Genomic DNA, 22,500 nt, shown 5'->3' on the forward strand with positions numbered 1-22,500 from the left:
GAGAGAGAGACATGAGAGTCAGTTTGAATGAGAGCGGAGACTGAAACACTGCTTGCTTTCAGAAACCGTTCCTTATTTAAAATAAATAAATAAATCAAATAAAAAAAATCTTTGTCGATTTTGCTACGTTGTCTGCAGAAAAAACTCCGTAATTGCCTAGACTATGAAGCCAACCTGTACACAATGGCTTTTCCAAACGCGCTGATTTGACCATATAAGGATTACGTGTTGCTTTTCAGAGACAAAGCCGTGGTCTTTTGCCCTTTGTCGGATACCTGATTAAACGTGTTTATGCAGAGCCTCTAATGCGTTTTCAAATAGAACGACTTTTTTTTTAAAAGCGGCGTTTTGTGACCGGCATAAAGACGCTGGCAAGGTTTCGCTCATATGTTTGAACTTATGAATTTTTCTACTGTTTCATAACTGATGCTTCTAATACGAAACTTTCAAGGTCTCAAAACAATCAAAACGTAATGAAGTCCGCGGCCTTCATTAGCTGATTAAATTCTCTCAAATTTAGTACACAGCCAGTAATACACCCCCATTCAGACAAACAAGACCGCATTTTTTCGATATTCTCTGCAAAAAAAAAATGCTCCTCGTCGAATTCCTGGTCGCCACACCGTGCGATTCAAAAGGCCAAAGAGTCTGGGCTCCATAACGGAAAATGACCGACAATGGCGTTAAGTGGTAGCAATTCTATTAAAAAATCAATGATGGTGTTTTACTGTTTTGTCACTCAGTTTGACGATAAACCGAAGGAGAACAGTTCTTATATCAAGAAAAAACAAAGTAGAAATCCCAGTTTGAACGTTTGGTTGCCTCTGGTTGAAACAGAACTATACCTTCGTTTTCTACAGTGGGGGTGGTAATTCTAACACCGGGGTTCTGTGTGGAAGCTCCACCTGTTTGGGCAGTGCTTAATCTCTAATTCAGGAGGTACTGGAACACAAACAGGGGTTCTGTTCCGGCAGGTCAGGGGAGAGAAAAGGTCATGTAAACGTGCACAAAACTACACACGCTTCAGGCACTCATCACATGACCTGAGTGACTGATGTCTCTCTCTCTCTCTCTCTCTCTCTCTCTCTGTGTCTTTAATGAGATTAAAAATGTATCAAGCAATTTACGAGTAACTTCAATGGGAAATAAAAGAATTCCAGTAAGATAATTTCTTCAGTAGGTAGCCTTGCAGTAAGCAGGATAATGTACCGCGAGCTGGTCATTATTGCAAAAATTCCACCGCCCTGTCGGGGTTTATTTTGCCATAATGACTGGGCTCGCTGTACATTATCCCTCACATATCACACAGAATTTATTTACAGATTTTGATAGCGACAAAGGAGGTGCCGGATCCAATCAAATAGGTGCCGGTCTCACTCTGGGAGGTCCCAGATCCTGTTCCGGCAGGATCCGGGAAAAAATTAAGATGATAATAATAACAAGAAAGATAACCTTGAACCTTGAACCTTGAACCTGGAACCTTGCAATTAAGCCCTGGATTTGGGGGAATTGTGGGAAACTCACTTGGGTTGAAGAGGACCAAAAATTTGAGGCAGGCCATCTCCCTGCGGTCCACCTGTATGGCCTGCAGTTTCCTGACCAGCTCCTGTCCCCTCTGCAGCAGATCTGCAAATGTCAGACCGGCCTGATCCAAAATGGATGACACCTCAATCTGAAACACAGTCCAGACTCCTTTCTCAGGGACAAATGTGGGAGAGCACTGTTTTTATCATCTGTCCATCAATCGATCAGTCAATCAAACAGGCAAAGAAGTCTGATTGATTGAGCAGCTTATTGAGTGGGCAAATAGGCAAGTAATCAATCAATCAATTAATCAGTCAATCAGTCAACATAATTGCATGTTTATTAGTTTAATCTCCTTAATGGATTGTTCATAAGACCCAGACTTGGAGGTAGTGAAGTAAACCACAGTATAAACTATGGATTGCAGGAAATGTTTTTTTTTAATATATATTTATGCATGTGTATATATTATAATGAAGCAGGAAAGCAAACTCACCTCTTGCCCAGTTACAAGTAGTATACTGCTCTCTTTCCCATGATGCACCTGTCTGAAGATGTGGTCCAGCACCAGCAGCTCACTCCAACAGTTATGGAGCAACCGCATCTGATCCCCGACCTGCATGGGATCATGGGTAATGTAGTTTTTGTTTGCTTGTTTGTTTGGTTTTTTTTAATTAAACTGTAACCACACTATAACATATTCATTATCATCATTACTACAATCATTACATGGTTACTACATGATTACTAAATCATCATTATGACAACGTTAAGTATCACACGTCCCAATGGCTACATTATGTGTTATATTTTCATTCACTTATACTTTCATTCATGATCACTGTGTTGATGTGGCAATGTATTAATAGTGGATCAGTCCCCACACAGGTGTTAGAAATGGATCAGAACTGCTATTCAGCCACACAAATGAGACAGACAGAAAATCAGTGCAGCGCAGATAGACTCATTTCCCATAATGCATTTCTCAAAACTACAAAATGCCATTCCACCGTCCCTCCACTTTGGGGGGAGTATAGTCAGTCTGTTTTAATTGGAGAAACAAATCTTTCCCAGCAGTGTTGGTCAAAGCCAGTCCAGGATTCTCAATGTAGCCTTGTGCTAAGGCTATTGAAGATTTATTGATTTATCAAATAAGGTGCAAGATAAGAGGTTTGACCTAAACAATTCTGTCAAGATCGTCCCTGGAGCAGGATTTGACAAAAACCCTATGACAAAACACGACAACCAGCTGTTGAACTGATATTAAAAGTATGTGACTCCATGGCCGGAATCGAATGGAACGAATCACCCGGTATCTTCAGCTAAGATTTTGCCCTCTGTTTACGCTCATTCCCGTTTCGGTCCTCAAAACTGTCACCTCCACCCCCCCTGGATCAACAGCCTCATCAGGATCTCACCTCTCGCCCCCACACATAAAGGACCGAGAACTTGAGCTGGGGGACTGGACGATAAACGGATAGAGCTCGTAAAGAAGGGAAAATGAGGTCCTCTGGTGTCACCCGTTGTCCCTTCAGGATGACACCTCTGGTCCCTCCGCCCCAAAAATTTACGACCGTCACGGAGTGACCTCTGGTACGTTGTCGCCTCTTTCCAATGTTCCTGTCTTTCTTTTTCTCTCTTTCTTGCTCTTCTCTCTCTCTCCCTCTCTGTCTGTCTGTCTGTCTGTGTCTCTCTCTCTCTCTCTCTCCCCCTCTTCCTTTCTTTATTTCTTCATCCCTCTCATTCTCTATCTTTCACTCTCTCACACCATCCTGTGCGATTCCTCTCCTTATCCGATTCATTTCTTATTCTATACCTCCTCTCTCTCTCTCTCTCTCTCTCTCTCTCTCTCTGTTTCTCTCTCTATCCATCTTTTACCATTCTTCTCCTTACCCTATTCCATCTATATCACCCCCCCCCACCCGCCCCCCTTCCCACACCAGTGTGCCGCTCCCGTTCACCCCTGCTCGCGTATTATTTGTGCGTGTGAAGGCCATCTCTGTCAGTAATTTCTAGACGGTTTGACACACACACACACAGAGTTCCTTTACCGCTCTAATAGTGTTGTACCAGGTCCCGGAGACACATACATCAGTCCAGTGCCTGACAGAATTACTGTTACGTGAATGAAACGATATATCTGTCCACCGCGCCGAGGTCCAATCTCCCCCCCACCCCCCACACCCCCACACCCCCACACCCCCCACAACACAACCCCCGAGCCTCAACAAAGTCTTGATTCATTTAGAGAGACAGAGGAGAGGAAGACAGGACGGGCATGGCGATGAAGGGGTCAAGAGAGGAAACGGGGGGACTCTCTGACCTACTGTACGTCCAGGAGGAGTGTGTGAGCTTCAGAGGAAGTGTGTGTGTGTGTTCCCGCCCCCACGTCCACCCACAAACACTCACATCCGCCCGCATCCACCCACAAACATTCACAAACACAAAATGAAGCGATTTTGTGACGGTTCAGTTACACCTGAATATCTACGAAATTCAAACGTTGTCGCTACGATCAATTTTAAGTCAATTAAAAAATAGCGAACAACACTAGCCCACGCACACACACACACACGCACACACACACACACACACACAAAATGTAAACAGCAACACCATAATGTGTCTCAAGTGTGTCGGTGAGAAAATGGGCCGCGAAATGTTCAAAACGCACCCATCTGCAGCAGTCTTTTCAGTGTGAAAATTTTGCCTTTTTTCAACACTTTTTCAACAAAGAGTTGCAGAACACATTGGCACAGAGGAGTCAACATTCCTCAGCTATCTGTTGAAGGGAATGTAATTACTATGAGAGAGGAGAGAGCAGCTCTGTTCATGGGGTTTTGTCTCCCAGCACATACCTACAGTGTTGTTCTCAGTTGTTTTGGGGTTTTTGTTTTTTTTTTTGAACGTACGTGTCATAAAGGGGTACTGGTTGCTATGGGAACATCAGAACAAAGTGATGGAGCTAACTTAATGTTTAGCACTGATACAAAACGCCTTGCACACGGGAAGGGGCAGAGACGGAACGCTTCAGTTTGGATCCGGGCGGTTATCGCGACCGTTTCGGATGATAGATAAACCTTTGTTGAGGTTTGTAAAGCTCTCATATCGAAACCTCGATACTGGAGCGCCTCAGAAAATTTAACTACTTCATGAAACTTGCAGTTTTTTCTCCAGGGAGTTAATGCATTTGATGGTCCAATAAACTTGATAATTAAATAAGCAGTAGTGAGAATTATGAAAACTTATGCACAGAATAAACATTTAAGAGCTCTCTTTAATAACAGTCTCTACTGTGTTACTGTGTTACTGTGTTTGGCTAAAAGTGTCTGCCAAATAACAAAATTGTAAATTGTAAAATTGTAAAAAGCTTAACAAGCATAATTATCAACATTTTAAATATCAGGGAAATCAACAGGTTAACACGATCCGTTCAGACGGACTTAAACAGGACATTTAAACAGACACATTCTAACTTGTCTCTCTCCCTCATGAGCAAATGTGACCACAGGCATAAACTAGCCATTCTCAGAGATGTGGTTGAGAGGTATTACTTTGTTAAAAGAAAACGGATTCGTATTTCTCTCCTTTTTAATACTTGTGTCATTTGCTGTTTCACAACAGACAACAGATCTATTGTCTGCGTTACGTGTGTCTGTCGACAGTTCCTGAGACAGAAAGAAACAATGTATTGAGCTGAATAGAAAACCGGTTTGGGTTTTAGAGTTACCATTTCTGTCAACCCCCCCCCCCCCCCCCCCCCCCCCCAAAATGAACAAAAACACACAATCAAGCAAAAATCACACACACACAAAAAAAAATCTAGAGAGTTCATAAACAGCAAACGATAACAACTGTCAAAATGTATGATGAAAAGTATGAAAAGACAGAACGTTTTGAGTTGATCTGAGTTGTGTCATTGAACCTGAAATTGCAAGCCTCTTATGACCGTATCTGTAAGCTGAGTGAAAGATCATATACGTGTAAATCGTATGCATTATACAAATTCTGTGTGTGAGAAAGAAACTGCTGACTGATAGCCGCAGTGAGTTGTCTTCGATCAAACGACATCCTCACAGATATGAGCTAACACAAATTTTATCTTACACGTTCTCCTTCACTCAAACACACCCACTCACGCTCACTGATCACGCCGGTCATTTTCAGCCCGGGGCCCCGCGTCGGCCGAGCGAAATCCGAAAACCGAAAAACTTTCCAAACGCTCTCTCACGTCAGCATGGTCTCTGTTACAGACCCCAGGATGAATCTCAGATCATCAGCGTGCCTCAGCGTACCCTGTTTAGTCTGTTACATTCAACCGGCGCTTCTGTTGTGGAAAAGTGACTGGTTCTCGTCGTTAATAAAAAAAAAAACACGGGAAGGGAGCTGCCGAATGCTAAATGCTACGGCAAAAATATGAGTGAAGAGGCGTTGTATGTTGTATAATTGTTTTCAAATAGTTCCAGAAAAAAAAACCCAACTCATTTAAATGTCTCAGTGTTCCTAAATGTTAGATGTAATACGATACAAAGCAAGGCAACAGAATATCAGGATATGCCCAGAAAAAAAAAACACCTTCCACCGACCCAGATTCTTTTACAAAAAAAAAAAAAAAATCACAAACAGTTTTATAAAAGATTAGATTTTAGAATGTTATGCATAGTGATAATCGGTGTGTCATTAGAGGTGGGGTCACAGCAGGGAACCGGTTCTACCATCAGTACTGATTTATATGTCAATAATGATTCATTTCTCGTAGTCACACACACACACACACACTCACACACACACTTATAAAGTCTTAAATGTGTTATTACATACCACAAACTAAATGAAATAAAGGTAAATAATATATTTGTTGTATTTAGTGATTTAAATGCATCTTTGGCCAGTTTGGACACACCGCATGAATTCCCCCATACACCTTCTATGGGATATCAAAAAACATACAATTAGAAAACACTTCGAATATTCGGTGGAACTGAGTGACACGCCTTGCCCTCAAATCGCTCCACTTTACCACCTTCTCCTCCACCCTGAACCCGCCCCCGCCCCCCCCTCCCCCTCCCACCCCCTCTCTTTTTCACCCCTCCTGTCTGTCATACCTTCAGCTCCTTGAAGAAGACACAACTGCGGGCCCACTCCACGATGGAGAACAGCGTCTGGTCTGCCATGAGGCACAGCAGGGTGAAGGGGCGTGGTTTGTCGGTTTTGCCCCGCCCGCTCTGCTCTTGCTGCAGGTAGGCGCTGATCTTCCCTTGCACCTGCAGCTCGTCCGGGTCGCAGCGCACCAGCTCCAGGACCAGAGCCGGCGCGCCCGGTCCGGCGGGGGGCGTCTGCGGGGAACCGGGCAAGCACACCTCCGGGTACGGGTACCCCAGAGAAGAGTCCGGAGAGCTGGAATACGGTTCGGGGTACTCAGTCTTTATGGATCTGCCTGGGAGAGCGGGCGCACCGTACTGATACTGGGCGGAGAACTGGCCGTAGCTTTGTAAAGCTACACCCAAGGAAGGGGGGCAAAGGGGGGAGCAGTCATAGTCTCCTGGGGATAGAGAGGGGGGCAGGAGGCCTGGGATGCTGCCTGAGTAAGGGTATTCTGTTTGGGCAGGAGTCACCAGAGGAGGACCTGTCTCCAGTTTGAAGCCATGGGCCCTTAACAAAGCTCTCTTCTGCTGTTTGAGCGCACGGTCCCGCTTATACATGGGACCAAATTTATTCCTTCCCCCTCTCATTCGGTCTGCTCGAACCGCTGGGGAGAAAGAGAGAGAAGAGAGAGAGGAGGGGGGGGGGGGAGAAACAGACAGAAAAAGAGATGATTAGCGTAAAATGGAGCCAAAGTCTAAACAAGTGCCTTGGGGAATAATGAAAATATTTTCAGCGACAATTTTTTTTTTTTTTCCAAAGAGAAAATAGACAGACATTTTTTTCAAATATGTAAACTACTGTAGGATCATAAAAGTCATAGCCAAAAACACAAACCTAGCCCTTGGAAATTTGTGTGCCTGTGTATGCGTGTCTGTACGCCAGTGTTGCACTTTGTTACTGAGTTGGCTACTGTGTTTGGGAGTAAATCTCATTCCAAAATGCTGTATATCTTTCGTAATAGGACAGATGAAAACAAGATATTTCATTAAAGTTATCTGTCATTGTAAACAAGAGCTTTTGGAAGACCAGGAAAAATCCCAAATTTAGGCAGGAATGCTGGTCTCCAAACAGCCTCGGAACAATCCTAGCTAAAAACAAGACTCTCTCTTCATATGGACATTTTTCACGATAGTTTTTCCAACAACTGAAGCAAAGTACTGCTACATCCCAGAATCTTATCACGAGCTCAGGAATGTGTCACTGCCCAAGCGGAAACAGGTGCTTTTCTGTACAACGGTCTGGGAATCACACGTGTGGGATCCCACAGACAACTACTAGCCATGGAACAACGTTAAAGACAGAAGCACAGACCAACCACTGCGCGAGCTGTTTTTGCCACTGTAAAATTCTGAAGAATGCGCGTGAATGCTTAAAAACAATCTTTAGCAGTCAACTGAACGATTTTTTTTTTTTCACATCTAGGCCTTATGTGCAATGGTGCATCACACGGTTTCTAGCAGACAGCTATGCAAAAGAATAGGAGTGGAAGTCGTATCCCTATAATCGAGGTTAATGTCATTATAATGCACTGAAGCGCGTAACAATAAACCAAATATTAGCGGTTATTTTGAAGTAGAAAAGTAGAAAAGTGAGGATTGTGTGGCCCACAGCGTGATATGTAAATGGGGAAAAAAATCTTACCTTCCAATCTCATACCCACGCTTAGGCATTTCTGAAAGCGACAGAAAGGGCATCTTTTTCGCTGGGTCTTATCTATACCACAGTCTTGATTTTGGCTGCACGTGTACGTCTTGTTATTCTGTACTGTTCTCTTGAAAAAGCCCTGAAATAAATTTGACGGCAGTTATTATCGGCATCAGCTCAGAAAGAAAGACACTTGTTGGAATAATCAGAATGTCAAATTACATGTGGTACCTTGCAGCTCTCGCAGGTCAGTAGTCCGTAATGGTAGCCGGACACCTTATCACCGCACACTGGACATAGCTCCTCGAGGTCTTCTTCGTGTGGAAAGTCCATCACCTTCTCGGATCTACCTGGAACTAAAAACTCAGATTCATGAGTGTGAAATTCATGCTTCATAATCAAGAGGAAAAACGGAAAAATATAGATGTTTCATATAGGAGCTGACGTGAAGGCGGTATCTGTAAAAGAGTAGTTTATGACTTTTTTTCTTTTTTAAATTAGGAATCGGTAAGTCTATTTTATGGTGTTTTGGTAAACAATTATAACGTTTCATATAGATATACCTCCTGCATGTATTATCAGCTGTAATTATAGACTTAAAAAAATTAACAGATTGTGTTCCATTCCAGAATAGTTGGAAAATTGAACAGAGAAAACTGTCAACCCGACAAATGGCCGAACAATAAGCGTGTAAAGTGAGAGGCAGAAGATCAGCTGTATACAACATTTTCGCATTCTTTTTTTTCCATACCCTGTTATGTTTACTGAAAGGTTTGGTAAATGGCAAGACGTTGAACTAAATCAAAACCCTGCAAACGCTCCAAGACACACATTTCAAATCATATCACCGTTCTGTTCATATTCCGGTCAATATAAAGCGTGAATTGTAGATTTTGTTTATGATCTATACCTCAACCCAGATGCAAACAGCCATGGATATATTTTAACAACGTGTAAAAATTTACCTCTGTGTCTGTCAGCCAAATTCAGTCACAGTTTGAATGACGATACTCCAGCTGTGCGAATCCAGTTGCGGACAGAGTGGAGTCTATTACCGACGCGCGAGTAAAAAGCGAGTCCACGCGTCCGCTAACGCCGCACACGCACATGCAGCCGTGCAATCACTGAGCAGTGTCGATTGTCATACTTTTCAATAAGACCTTTAATAGGGTTTTTGCCAAGCCCCCTGCACACACACACACGCGTCCCACACACCCGCCCACTGTCCCTCTAAACACACGCACTTGCTCACCACGCACATACGCGCGCGCGCAAACACACACACACACTCACACATACACACACACACATGGTTTTTTTAAGTTAGTGCCATGGGGTTCAATATTACATTTATTCACACGGCATTCGTGACTTTTCGTTATAGCTTATACTTGGATTATAGTCGAAACGCTGAAATACTGATCATGAGAAAGAGTAATACATTTTTTATTCTTCATCGAACACTTCAATTTTAAAGTTGACAGCTAGTTTGGTTTCATAGTTTATCATTATTTGTGAGACAAGCGCACAAATACCATATAAAAAATGTTACTGCAACTACTACATTGAATAAACGCGAAAACTAATCGTTAATGACTGGACCAGCATGCACAAAACATTTTCAAGGATGTTGTACATCAGAAATTTAATAAAATGTTTATTCGTATTATAATTTTATCTGATTGTTTAAACGTTTTAAGGTGTAAAATGTATTGGTTATTCAAAGACATTCCTGTGATCTCGCTCTTGTACAGAATGAATAATTAATTCTTCTTAAAAACAAAAAACAACAACAACAAAAAAGTATTTACGTCTTACAGACGTCTTATGATTTAATCGTCTGTTTTTTTAAAAGTCTAAATTAAGGCAGCCTGACTGAAAATGCACTTGCAAGCAAAGTGTGTTGTGAAACCTGACTCATTTTGTAGGCTACACGAAATCTTTTTTAAATTTTCTGCATCTTGTTTCATTGAGAGACATTTTAATGTAGCCTGCGTACTCACATCTCAATAATTAGAAAGGGGTTCTGTACATATTTGTGACTGGATTCATTTCGGCTGTTCTATTTTGACGCCAAGGTCACTCACAAAGAGCTCGAGATTTAGCAATACAAAACGAAGGCGCTCAAGTGCTTAACAGAATGTTTCATTTTTTCTTGAGGTCTTTTCATAGAACCAGTGTTTCAATTGCCAGTAATTAGAGAAACACTTTAAGTAGTCTTACTTAGAACTTTAATATTTAGCTATTTTTTAAGAAAATCGAATTATATTTACTTTCTGAAAAATCGAAACTGCTCTTATAACACCGTTTTTTGTGATAAGACTATTAAATCCATGAATAAGAAAGAAAGAAAGAAAGAAAGAAAGAAAGAAAGAACATTGTGTCCAATATGTAAAATTCACATAGGTTAAGTACTGGTTCAGCACATTTTGCTGTGTGAAATCGTTATTCGTAATCGCGTGTCCCTCCACGGCAAGGAGTTTACACATGTCGTGCATTTTAGCTTGTTTGATGCCCGGATAAATGTATTAGCAGGTACGTTGGGTAAATGTTTTCATTTCCTCTCATTTTCGATAACTGTTATTCTTAAATTCGTTTACACATATGAAAAAGTCGGCAAAGCCTACCGTGGAAACTTCGTGTATAACAGTGAATTTACAAACAGAATAAAAACGACACTCACCTATAATCCCCAAGTCTAACATATCGTTGTTTTCTGAAATGAGAGATGATAAAAACACAGGTGGTCGGTCTGAACAATCCAGAAAAACAATTTTTGACCAACCTTACGCGATTCTGCTTAATTTGCTTGGCGAACAGAGTGACCACCTAAACTCGCCGCTCTGTATTTTTCTCCTTGGCACACTGAACACAAGGTTAGAACCACTATCATTGGGTGTAATACTCATGTGACGACTCGCGAACTGATGATGCACTCTCTTCGATATTGGGGATTACTCCAAAGCATTTAAACCCGCGTATTACTCATATTTTATTTACTCACTAGACCTGTAGTCAGTTCTTAAATGTACAGTCAGGTTAAAAAGAAAATTTTGGGGTTATATTTGTTATATTTTGAGATGAGCCATTGGGTCCGGTGGTTTAACATCTAATATTTAGGCCTACTGTGCGTATAACGTTTCAAAATACCATTGTTTGTTTTTCTTGAACGTTATAGCTAGGTTACTTTCAAATGATGATAGCTCAGCTGTACACATTACGATCTGTGATACCAATAGTTTTTTCTTCGCCCACTAAGCTATAATATCACGCACCTAACTCCCAACTTCTCGAATAACGGCGTGGCCGCACTTTTGTGACAGAGCCGTTGACAGGCCCAGGACGCGCGCTCCTCCGGGTCAGCCTTCTTATCCCTTACCCAATATGAACTTGCTCCGGTTTTCTTGCAGCTTTTATTGAGTCCGTCCCGTCGTCCTGTTCCATACTGTGCGTAACTTTGATGGTCGTCTTTTGTGCCTGACTGAGACCCGATGGCAAGATCATCAGAACAAATTCATTTGGACCAATTCATGTAATTGTTTGAGTGAATGCTTCAGTTTGTCAGCACAGTCGGTAAATAAGACTAGATATTTTATACTGCGTGTAACTTTTAGGACCATACACATTAGCAAGAAATAATTGAACTGAATTGTTAGAAAGATTAAACAAATAGTATCAACGCAATTTAAGACCCCCTAAGAACGATGGTATTTCATTGTAAGGAACACTTACAGCTAATGGAACATTCGTCCGTATTATTGGACGTCAGAATTAACTTACACACACATAACAGGTTTCCATTCAGCTAAGAATCATAAAACCAGGTGTTAAGCAGTGATCAGTGGCAGTGTTGTGTAAGTCATTAACAGCTTCACAACGTATGTCCTTGTCAGTATGCACACGAAAATCAACGAAGAACATTATTGTCCAAAATCAACTCTTAAAATGGTACCATTTGCGGTTGTGTACGTGTTTGTATAAAGATGTGTATGATATCAGCACTTTGAGTTCGCACAGAGTGTGACTCGGAGTTGCGGAGAGGGTGTAAGCACTGGATCTGGGTTCGAACCCCCACAGTCTGTCTGGTGTGCATCTCAAGGCTGGCTGTGTTTGGTTTAAAGTGCTGTGACTACGGTGTGTACCCGCTCAGGCTCAAACACTCAGCGTCTCTCACTCCAAGCAGAGATATCTGAGAGCAAAATAAAGACAGAACCCAGACATCACCACATTGCTTTGACTTCAGCGTGTGTGTATTTTTGCTTGGCATGCATTCCTTAACCTTCTCTCCGCTTCAAAAAAAAAAAAAAAAAAAAAAAAAAAAAAAAAAAAAAAAAAAAAAAAATATATATATATATATATATAATATCAGTAAAAAGAATATTGTATAGTATGAGACTCCCAGTGACTGGATAGTGCTTTGGTCAGGTTTCTTTGGGCAAATGACAAATGACTGTATGATGAGTAATATAGAGATGGAAAGTGACAGTTTCATGAAAAAGATCATTGTCTGAAGTATTATAACACCTCTGATATACTCACCAAATCCCACAATCAGTAAAACGCAACATTTTCAACAACATACATATTAGATAGTGGATTGAAGGTCAGATCCCTAACTTTATTCATAACTGATCGTGAAAGAGAGCATGACATCATTGGTTGCATGAGAGCTGAGTTTGTGAGCGTGAGTGAGAATGCCTAGATGTGTCTGTGCGTAGATGTGTCAGCGTCCACAAGCTTCTAAACCAAAAATTTCACTCCTCGCCCCCCCCGAAGCCCCTCCGACCCCCACCCAAAGTGAAAATATAGAGCTGGCTTGAACAATGGCGCACCGATTGGATGTTCTGTACGGAGAGATGTACTGGCACAAGCTTTGATTCTAATTTCTTGGCCTTGAGGTATTCCTGAAACCAAACAGTGGTCTCTTCCCGTTGCCAACGCTGCTTTGTCCGTAAACAACAATAGGTACATGCGTATTTTGACACTCACAAGGGCAACCTCGTTTTAACAGCCTTGAACATTTAAAGCTGAAATATGATTACTTATATCATAAATCATTTTTCGTTACCAAGAATAGAAAGACGGAAGAGCGGAGCTAATCTGTCTTTACAAGAAAGTTTCACAATGCGTGTGCGTTGGTTCCGTCCACACTAACGCACCAACCGGACAGCTCTGACAAATTTACCATATTCATACATGTTCAGAAAGTTCAGGAAGAGACAGAATTCTGCTGAGTAGCGTCAAATTTCATGTTAAGCAGCCCCAGGTCAAGTGGGGGTTTTCCTGGCAGTATTTGCAGTTTGAGATCTGAAATTACACAGTGAAATCATAAAACTGAGACTCTGGTTAGTCAGAATCATTTTATCTATCTGTCTGTCTGTCTCTCTCTCTCTCTATCTATCTATCTGTCTGTCTGTCTGTCTGTCTGTCTGTTAGATAATACGTTTGGGATTGAACACAACTATGAATGGACCTCATTGCAGACCCAGTAAACGTATTTTGGCCAACCTGGTCTGGTCAACTCCGGTCAACCTTTAAAATCCTTCCTCGTCCAAACCTTGGCCAAGATCACCCTCCTTCGGTTTGGACCGTGATCTGAGAGCCACACACACATTACGAACGACACCCACGCTGCGAAATACCGATCGCCTCACATTTTAGCTCATGTCCCCGGGAAAATGATTTGCATATCGCCGCGAATTTCGTATGATTTAAGATATTGTTGGCGGTGATACTGCGCAGCATCGTGCGAGGGATGGGGTGGGGGTGGGGGGGTTTGGGGGCGGCTTCTCCTGCCGTGGTGTGCGCTGTTATCTGGGCTCTGGCAGCTGTTTAGATGCTTTGCCAAAAAGCCCTGGCTGTTCTCCACTGTGTCAAGGCCTCGTCGTGCTGGTAGGTACAGCGTCAGGCGCTTACACCCTCCGCCTGTTGATTTATCGCCACCCGCTGAAGCCCCCCCCCCCCCCCCCCCCCTTCACGGGTCACCGCGGGAATCAGATCGACGCGAAGAATCTACGAGCGCCCCACGTTACAAAAAAACAAACAAACAAACAAACAAAAAACGACATGTCATGTTTTATTTCACATTCGGGTTTTTTCCCCCCATCAAGATCTCAGTAAAAACGAGAGAAAAAAAAGTCGTCAGGTATAAACTGCTATGAAATGTTCCATTTGCAAACTTTCAATTAAACGACAGATATGCTTACAGACGAGAGATGTATAGGATAGAGTTAAATACAAATATGCAAAAAGTTGAATTAGGTACTTTTATCCACTGCTTTTGAATGAAATACAGTAATATTCATTTAACTGATACACTGGTGTATATTTGTCCATTAAGAGTGTATCATTTTATATAAACGTTTCTTGTATTTGGACTGATTTACTAAACCTGATTTTTTTCCCCCCTCTGCGTTGTAACAAAGAGGTAAAGAGTTTTAACAGTTAAGACCCACGCGGCATTAAAACGTCATGATAATTTAGCATTCGAAGTGTTTTAGCCTTGAGGCTAACGGCCGTATTGGTGTCCAGTGCTCTGTTATCTGTCTGTCTGGCAGAATGTCCTCCAAGGCACGCTCCTGGAGTGTGGTTTCTTCAGGTGTGGTCCTCTCGTTCTTCCCTCACTAACCCTCTCCCATCTCCTAACCTTTGACCCCAACGCGCGCCAAAGCGCCTGCCAGAGAGTGGCTGGCCTCACCTCCACTGCTGCTTATCACCACACACACACACACACACACACCATCAGTTCGTTTTACCCTCTCCAGCTGACAAGCTTCCAGAAGGTTCTGGCCTTGCTCTGAGGCATTTCTCTGATACTCTCTCTATCTCTACATAATATCTCTCTCTGCCTTGCACTCTCTCTCTCTCTCTCGCTTGTGGTTTCTTGACAGAGGTGGTCTTTCCGATTTGGAATAAATCTATGAAAGTAATAGAAGTCTACAGTAACTCTGCATTATTGCGTGTAACGACCTGACAGTTTATAACGACTTAATTCATATATTAATTATGGTTAAAACTGTTGCTGTTGTTGTTTTGTGAACACATTACAAAGGGTCATATTGTATATGACACATCTTACAACGCATCATGACAACAAGACCACAGAGCAACGGACTCACTCTCTCCATAGTGATGAGCTGATGTGAAGTAGAAATTAAAGCAGAACTAGCAGATGTAAAAAAAAAAAAAAAGCAAAAAAAAAAAAAAAGAAGCTAAGATTGTGCAGGCGCTTAAATCAAAGGAAAAGAACTCCCCACGCTACGCTATCTGTGTTTAATGTAGCGAGAGGAAATTAGCCAGGTGATACCTCAGCAGTGGCATTGGGAAACTCAGATAGCCTGAGGGACTTGGACCTTACGCTACACAAAACGTACTTCCCCAAAGCCTCCCCTCCGTACCGAGCCTCTGCACCACCCGGGCCTCCTGGCAACGCATTACGCCAGGAGATACTCTTCACCTTGTGTTCCGTTGTGGAGATGTCATCTTTTACCTTTTTGCCAAGGTTCAATTTTTATTGCAAAACTCAGGTCTTTTCTCGCCTGCGATTTCTCTGAAAAAGTTTTGCAACGTCACAAACTCATTCAGCAATTAAGTACTAACTTACACACACACACACACACACACACACACACACGCGCGCACACACTCACACACCTCAAATTCTACCCTCCCAGCTCTTGGGAGAGGAGCTTTGAAAGGGAATCCACATCCGCAGCCTTGAGGAGGGGCCGACTGAGTGAAGGTCAAATATGAGAGGAGAGTGAATTTGGGGGGGGGGGGGGGGGGGGGGGGGGGGGGGGGTTGGGGGGGAGGAGGTTTAGGGGAGGGGGTCACTGGAACAGAGTGTTAGAGAAAAAGGAAGAAGAGATGTGAAGTGTGTGTGTGTGTGTGTGGGGGGGGGGGGGGTTGATGTGTATTAGTCTTGACTGTGCAGAGTCTCTTGATTAGCCTTGGGCAGATGAATAACACAGCCTGCTCAAAACCAGCCACGTGGGCATCTGTGATGCAAACAGTGACAACAAAAATTTCACCTCACGATAACCTAAACTGAACCAAGACTCGTTATCCCTCTTTCTATCTCTCCCTCTCACTCTTTCTCTCCCTCTTTTTCCACATCTATTACCTAATCCTCAAGGTTAGACAACCATGCAACACAAGAAGTACTGAAGACTGTCAAACCTTGCTGAAATTGTACCCGTTTCCTTCTGTTTTCTGTAACAGATGTGAGTGCTTTTTTTATTTTTTTATTTTGGTAGTGTTTAGAAGCAACTATGCGTGGACAGTCACTGGAACTGACTGAATAAAAGTTTTGGACTCGCGTTACATTTTTAAGTCAACATGCACGGAGTCAGTCTGATAATGTGTGAGGATGTTGTGACTGAACAGCAGAATGAGTTGTATGGCATTTTTCTTCACTCTGCTCGATAAGAATTTTTTCCATTTATAACACTCCTATCAGAGCTTATAGTGATTAGTCGTTGTTATCGGCATTCAGAGAAATGTTTAAATTCACGGGCAATGCATATGAAAAGACAAGAGTGGAAAATAATTTTCTGACAAATTTTTCTAATACCTGCATGAAATTACAGAAGTTACATGGCTGTTCAACCTTTTAATGAATATTGTTACAATGGGATATTTCTCCATGTGAAATCTATATAGTTTCAGAGCAAGTTAACTGTTCGTTTTACATAGTTAACTTGCTCTGAACATCAGTTTTATACACCTGTCTGATCAAATCCAGAGATATCTGAAAAGTGTGCACCTGTGTGCGTGTTTGTGTGTGTGTGTAGGGGGGGGGGCACACCCACTCTTATGTGGTTTCTGAAATACTGATAATCATTGTAGAAATATCAGGGAGATTGTTAAGAGTTTCATTTCTATGTGTTGGTCTAATTACGAATGATTAGAGTCGACCTTGCTTGTGGACTGACATGTAATCTTTGGAGTTACAGGAGCTAAGATTAAAAACTCTTCACTCACTGACAAACCTCTGTTTACCTTACGGTCTCTCGTGGAGTTCATTGAAACGGAGCTATCTTTGCATAAATATTTTCCGACAGCCATGCTGCCCTGAGTGGATTCTCTTCATTCATATTAGAGCTGGTTTAGTTGGTTTGATTGAACTCTTTTTTTTTTTTTTCCCCAAATGAGACATTTGCTGTCTGTTTGCTTATGTGTGAGTGATAGAGGTCTATGTTATACCAAACAGTGAATGGAGACAGGATTTTAGGATGGGGCCAAGGTCATATCCATTAGACTTGCTCAGAATGTGCTGACTAGCCAGGTCCTTACAGCTACATGTCAAGATAAACTCACAGTCCTGTCTGAGGAATAGCTATGAAAACAAAGGATTTTTTTTTTTGCTCATTGAGCACACTACGGCAAAAAATAGATTTCCTGCTCAATAAAGGCTACGTGTGGCAAAAAAAAAGCTCACGCGACGCAGCGGGAACGCATTTCAAAAAGCACCGAACAAAAAAAAAAAAAGAAGCTTGTTCACAATTTCACAGTTGCATAAGATTCACATTTATTTGGTTTCAAGTTCTAGAACATTCTAAACATGCTTTTTTTTTTTTTTTTGTTTAACAACACGTATGAACCACAATGCTTACAGGTAGTTAAAGTCAGGAGAGCAGAGGAGAAAGTCTGTCACACGGCTAAGAAAAACACTCCCCAAAACACTGATGCAATACACACAGTACATGCCCAGATCAATGATGGTGTCCCATGGAGAAAAAAAAAAAGGCTGGTTCCACTGGCGACCTATGAATGATTCAGAGACCATCACTATTACAGCTACAACATCACAGTGACAATACGTTCAAAAAAGGGGAGGGGCTACAGATAGGATTTGGCTCCCTGTGGTCTGGGATTAAAATTAATGGCAGTAGTAAAGTGTGTTTGTATTTGTGCCCTATGTTAAGGAGTCCTGCGGAGTGTATTTGTTCCCTGAGATCTCGTCTGTGTTCCCAACCTTCTCCTCTTAACTCCATTTGGTTTTCTTAAGCTCCCAAAAAAAAAAAAAAAAAATCCACCTTTGTGTCTCATATCAAAAAAGTTTTCCTTCCTGTCAAAGATTTCTACAGAACGAAGCGGCTCGTTGCCGAACCGTGTCCTGTGGCTACGGAGTCTTCGTGTAAAAGCTTATGATCACTTATGATAGTCTTTCAAGAGCCAATCAGTGTACCCGTAACAATACATCAAAGAAGAAACCCGATTGGCTGAAAAAAGTGTCACACGGCATTATGATGATTACAAGCGAGTAAATAAAAACATGTAAACAGTGTTGGGGGGAGGGGGAGAAAATTATAAAAAAAAAAAAAAAATCAAGTTTGACAAGAATTACATTCTTCATGAAAATAATTCACAGTGGTCACAACATGAAATATAATACTGGTCATTTCCAAGATTAGGAAGATGTTACAATTGCACTGAGGATACAAGTCTTCATTGAAGAACATGTATAATATATGTTAGAACAGATGTCATACATGCAGCGGTTGACCACGGAGGCTATTGTTCAAATAGCTAGTAAAGAAAGAGAGAAAGGGAAAACTTTCAAACTGAGGAAACAAATCCTCAATTTTGACACGAGGCAGAGCAGCATTCCACGTGAGGTAACGGTGAAAAGAGGTCACTATCATCAGAATACGTGTGAAAAAAAACATCACAATGGTTCTAACAGACACACGAAAAACAGGGCATTTGGTGCTACGAAACCAATAAATTAAGACTCGGTTCCTTTCTTAATGAAAGTACGCAACATGGTGAGACACAAAAAAAGAGGTAGTTTCAATGTAAAAAAAAAAAAAAATTGCAACGAAAAACAAAATAGAGAAGAGGAAAAAAACAAAAAAAAAAGCATTTTCGTGAAGACACATTTTAAAAATATGAAGAAAGAAAAACAAAAACAGCCAGGAGACAATGATAAAAGAGAAATGGAAAGTGTGGTTCTCTGAGGGGGTCAGAGGTTAAATGGACTTCTTTTGACTCTGCCCTTCGTAAGACATACTGGCTAGCAAATAGCCGTGGCTAATGACAGTTATGAACAGCACAAGACAGAGGTCAAAGGCGGGGGGGTCACTCTAAAAAAAATAAATATATATATATACATACACATACATATATAAATCCCTGAGTTTTAGAGTGCCTCGATGGAGAGAAATCTTATTCAAAATGAGAAATGAGAATTTTCCCAATGATCATATGCATGTAGTCTCTGGTTGCAGTAGTATCTATCAGTTTATAAAGGGTATACTGGTACCTAAACCAGCATTAAAATGCTAGCATGGTTTGTATTGGCTGAGGTACTGTTTACGTAGGTAAAATAAAATGGCCCTCCATACAGTGTAGTCTTGCTAAAGATTTTTCCATTGAACTTTGACCTACTTTAATGCTAAAAACCTGTTCAGGGAATCAGTTGTTCCAGGGAAAATCCCTATATATACTTATCTGAATCAGGGTTTTTATGCTCATTAAATCCATGCTAACATAGCAGCTCAAACTGGAACATTAGCTAAAAATGGTCTGAAAGTTCAGATGTTCCATCGTCGAGAGAAAACATCTGACCCTCCGAACTCAAGCTCTTGATGAAATGACATCTTCACTCTTCAAAAACAAATGATAACCACGAGGAACAAGAAACATTAAACAATAGCTATGAAGGTAAGCAATGAATAAAACAGAAGTTTAAAAATAAAGCTCGAGGAGCTGAAAACAAAATGCACCTAGGCGTTTGGAAGTGGTCTTGTATAAATGCGACTGCATTGCTGGCCTTTGAAAGGAAGAGAAAGAAACAAACAACAATAAAAGAAAAACAGGATTAAGGACACGCGAAACAGCTGCGATTTTTCTAAAAATGGCAACACTTGACTATTAAATGGTGACGCGGCAGATTTAAGAATGCTACACAGAGAAGAGAGACGCTCGCACGCCGGGTTACGACCAACAAAACCAAAAAACGAAGCCGTTTCTCTTCATGCTGTTTTTTCACAACATCTCACGTTAGTTAACTGCTCTGAGTTAAACGCAAGTTTCGAATGTGACGGATTACGTAGCATCTTAAAAAAGGCTTTATAAAGGGATACGAATGCCAAGCGTCGAGTCAAGCGTTACCATGACGATTAAACTGCACGTAGCAAGGATGACCATACATCTTCATTATGGTCCCTTGTCTGTCATTGTCTGGTGCAAAAATGTAAACATTTAACTACTTTTTTTTTTCTTTTTCTTTCTGGAATGTTTGATATGGTGAACGACAAGGGATGCCTCAGAGGTTTAACATTCATAGCTCGGTAACGTTTCCAAGGGCATCAGACAGACGACCAACTGTCTTTCTGCATCATGGTTTATGAGGTATGAGGTTAAATCATTTGAATTTGATAGTTAACATTTTACATAAAATTCCTCAAAACAACATTACCTTCCTTCTTCATAAAAAAAAAAACCCCAACAACAACCAAAAATAAAACAAAACTAAAACAAAAACAAACAAAACAAAACGGTCTAAGAAAAAAAACCAACAACAACAAAAAAACTCACATTTTAAAAGGACCTACAATGTCCAGAATCCTACAACTACTAAAGCTACACATACACGAGCATCACGATATCTGAATAAAATGGAAAATGGAAAAAAACAAACAAAACAAAAAAACAGTAACTTTACCCTGTTTCAAAGGTCAGGTCAGCTGGAGCTGAGAGAAGAGGCTCCAGTCAGGCCTGGCCTGAGTTAGGAAATACACTCTACGCTAAGACGCCAGAAATCCGCAACCCGGGGGAGAGGTAAGCTGTTCCTTGTCTTCAAAATCTCAAACGACACACAGAGGTTCCTGTCAAATCAACAGCCCAGAGATATCACACGTTTAAGCAAAATCCAAATCTCACTGCGGCTTTAGATAGTCTGGTCCAAAAACCTGTGAGAGCAAACATGATAGGCGATTTCGCCCTTCTGCAATCCAGAAAAAAAACAAAACAAAACCGTTTTCGTGTAAGTTTCTTGTGTAACGATCGCCCGTGAAAGGGTTCACTGAGAATACGGGTGTAGAATTCAAAGTGTCATTAGATACTGAGTTGAAGACTGAGGTTGGAGTTACCTCTGTTTCTCTAGTTGGGGGGGGGGGGTGGCCTCTGGTTGCACATCAAAATCACTTTGCTGCACTGTAAGCTTAAACACCCCCACCTTGTCCCCCCCCCAAGCTACTGTTGCCACCGTCGCCGAGGGTGTCATTTTTGCATAACACTTTGGTCAGATACGAAATAAAACAAAAACAAACAAACAAACAAAAAAAAACAAAAACAAAAAAAAATAGCAAAAACATCAACAGAACGATACAAACAGACATTTTACTGCTGTTCTGTTTTAAAAAAAAAAAAAAAAAAGCAAAAAGCAAAAAGAAACATTCTGTCATCCCCAGTCTATGTTAATGAGATGTGCTCATATCCTTCTCTTACGATACGATTAATAACAATATTTTCTACGAATGCAAATGAGATGAGTCCAGGCTAACGTTTGAAGACCGGGACAGCGACTAACCCTTCAGGGCAAGCTTAGCAAGTTTGTGTGTTTGTTTGTTTGTTTGTTTGTTTTTAAAGAGCTTTTTACGTCATGTGCCTACATTTAAACGATCCGGTAGATCCAAGATCTGACGCATCTCACTCGCTTTGAGCACTGAGGTGCTCAGGCTGGTTTCTGAATGCTAAAAACAAACATGTAACGCTGCTACTGTTTCCTATCGCCGGGAAGCTGACATTAGCATTTGGAAACTTGGCACTCAAAGCCCGCGGGGATGTATCAAAACCCGCGACTCGCAGAGTCGTTTTTAATGTAACAACACGATGGTGAAAGACAAAAAAAAAAACAAAACAAAAAAAAAAACTTGCATACCTTTTCCATCACAGGGAACAGCTATGCTGTCAACAGGTCAGAAACGTGTTGTTTACAGCTGCTTTACGGAGAAATCTCGACCATTTTAAGACAGTTGTCTAATCAGTCAATAATAACTGTTTTCTAATCGACCATCTCAAATTTAGATGTAATATCGACTGGGGAATTGAGAGGATAGAGAAAGAGAGAGCGAGCAAACACCTGAGTTATAGCAAGTTCTACTTCCTGAGGTAGTCTTTCATTAAAAACACAATTCAATTAATATATATCTTTCCCTATCCACAAAAAAAAAAAAAGAA

At 41.3% G+C, this 22,500-nt stretch overlaps 1 protein-coding gene across 1 annotated transcript in view; it reads right to left on the bottom strand.

The window, feature by feature from the left end:
- Positions 1-12,347, bottom strand: part of nr5a1a (nuclear receptor subfamily 5, group A, member 1a) — a 13,149-nt gene extending 802 nt beyond the window's left edge. The window contains exons 1-6 of the mRNA XM_030770314.1: positions 12,339-12,347; positions 8,545-8,649; positions 8,311-8,452; positions 6,630-7,273; positions 2,021-2,140; positions 1,525-1,672 (exon numbers count right to left, since the gene is read on the bottom strand). Coding sequence (XP_030626174.1) covers positions 1,525-1,672; positions 2,021-2,140; positions 6,630-7,273; positions 8,311-8,452; positions 8,545-8,646 — 1,156 coding nt within the window. The 5' untranslated portion in view covers positions 8,647-8,649; positions 12,339-12,347. The remainder of the gene's footprint in view (positions 1-1,524; positions 1,673-2,020; positions 2,141-6,629; positions 7,274-8,310; positions 8,453-8,544; positions 8,650-12,338) is intronic.
- Between the last annotated feature and the right edge of the window lie 10,153 nt (positions 12,348-22,500).

Source organism: Chanos chanos, chromosome 1, assembly GCF_902362185.1.
Source record: "Chanos chanos chromosome 1, fChaCha1.1, whole genome shotgun sequence".
NCBI classification, from domain to species: Eukaryota; Metazoa; Chordata; class Actinopteri; order Gonorynchiformes; family Chanidae; genus Chanos; species Chanos chanos.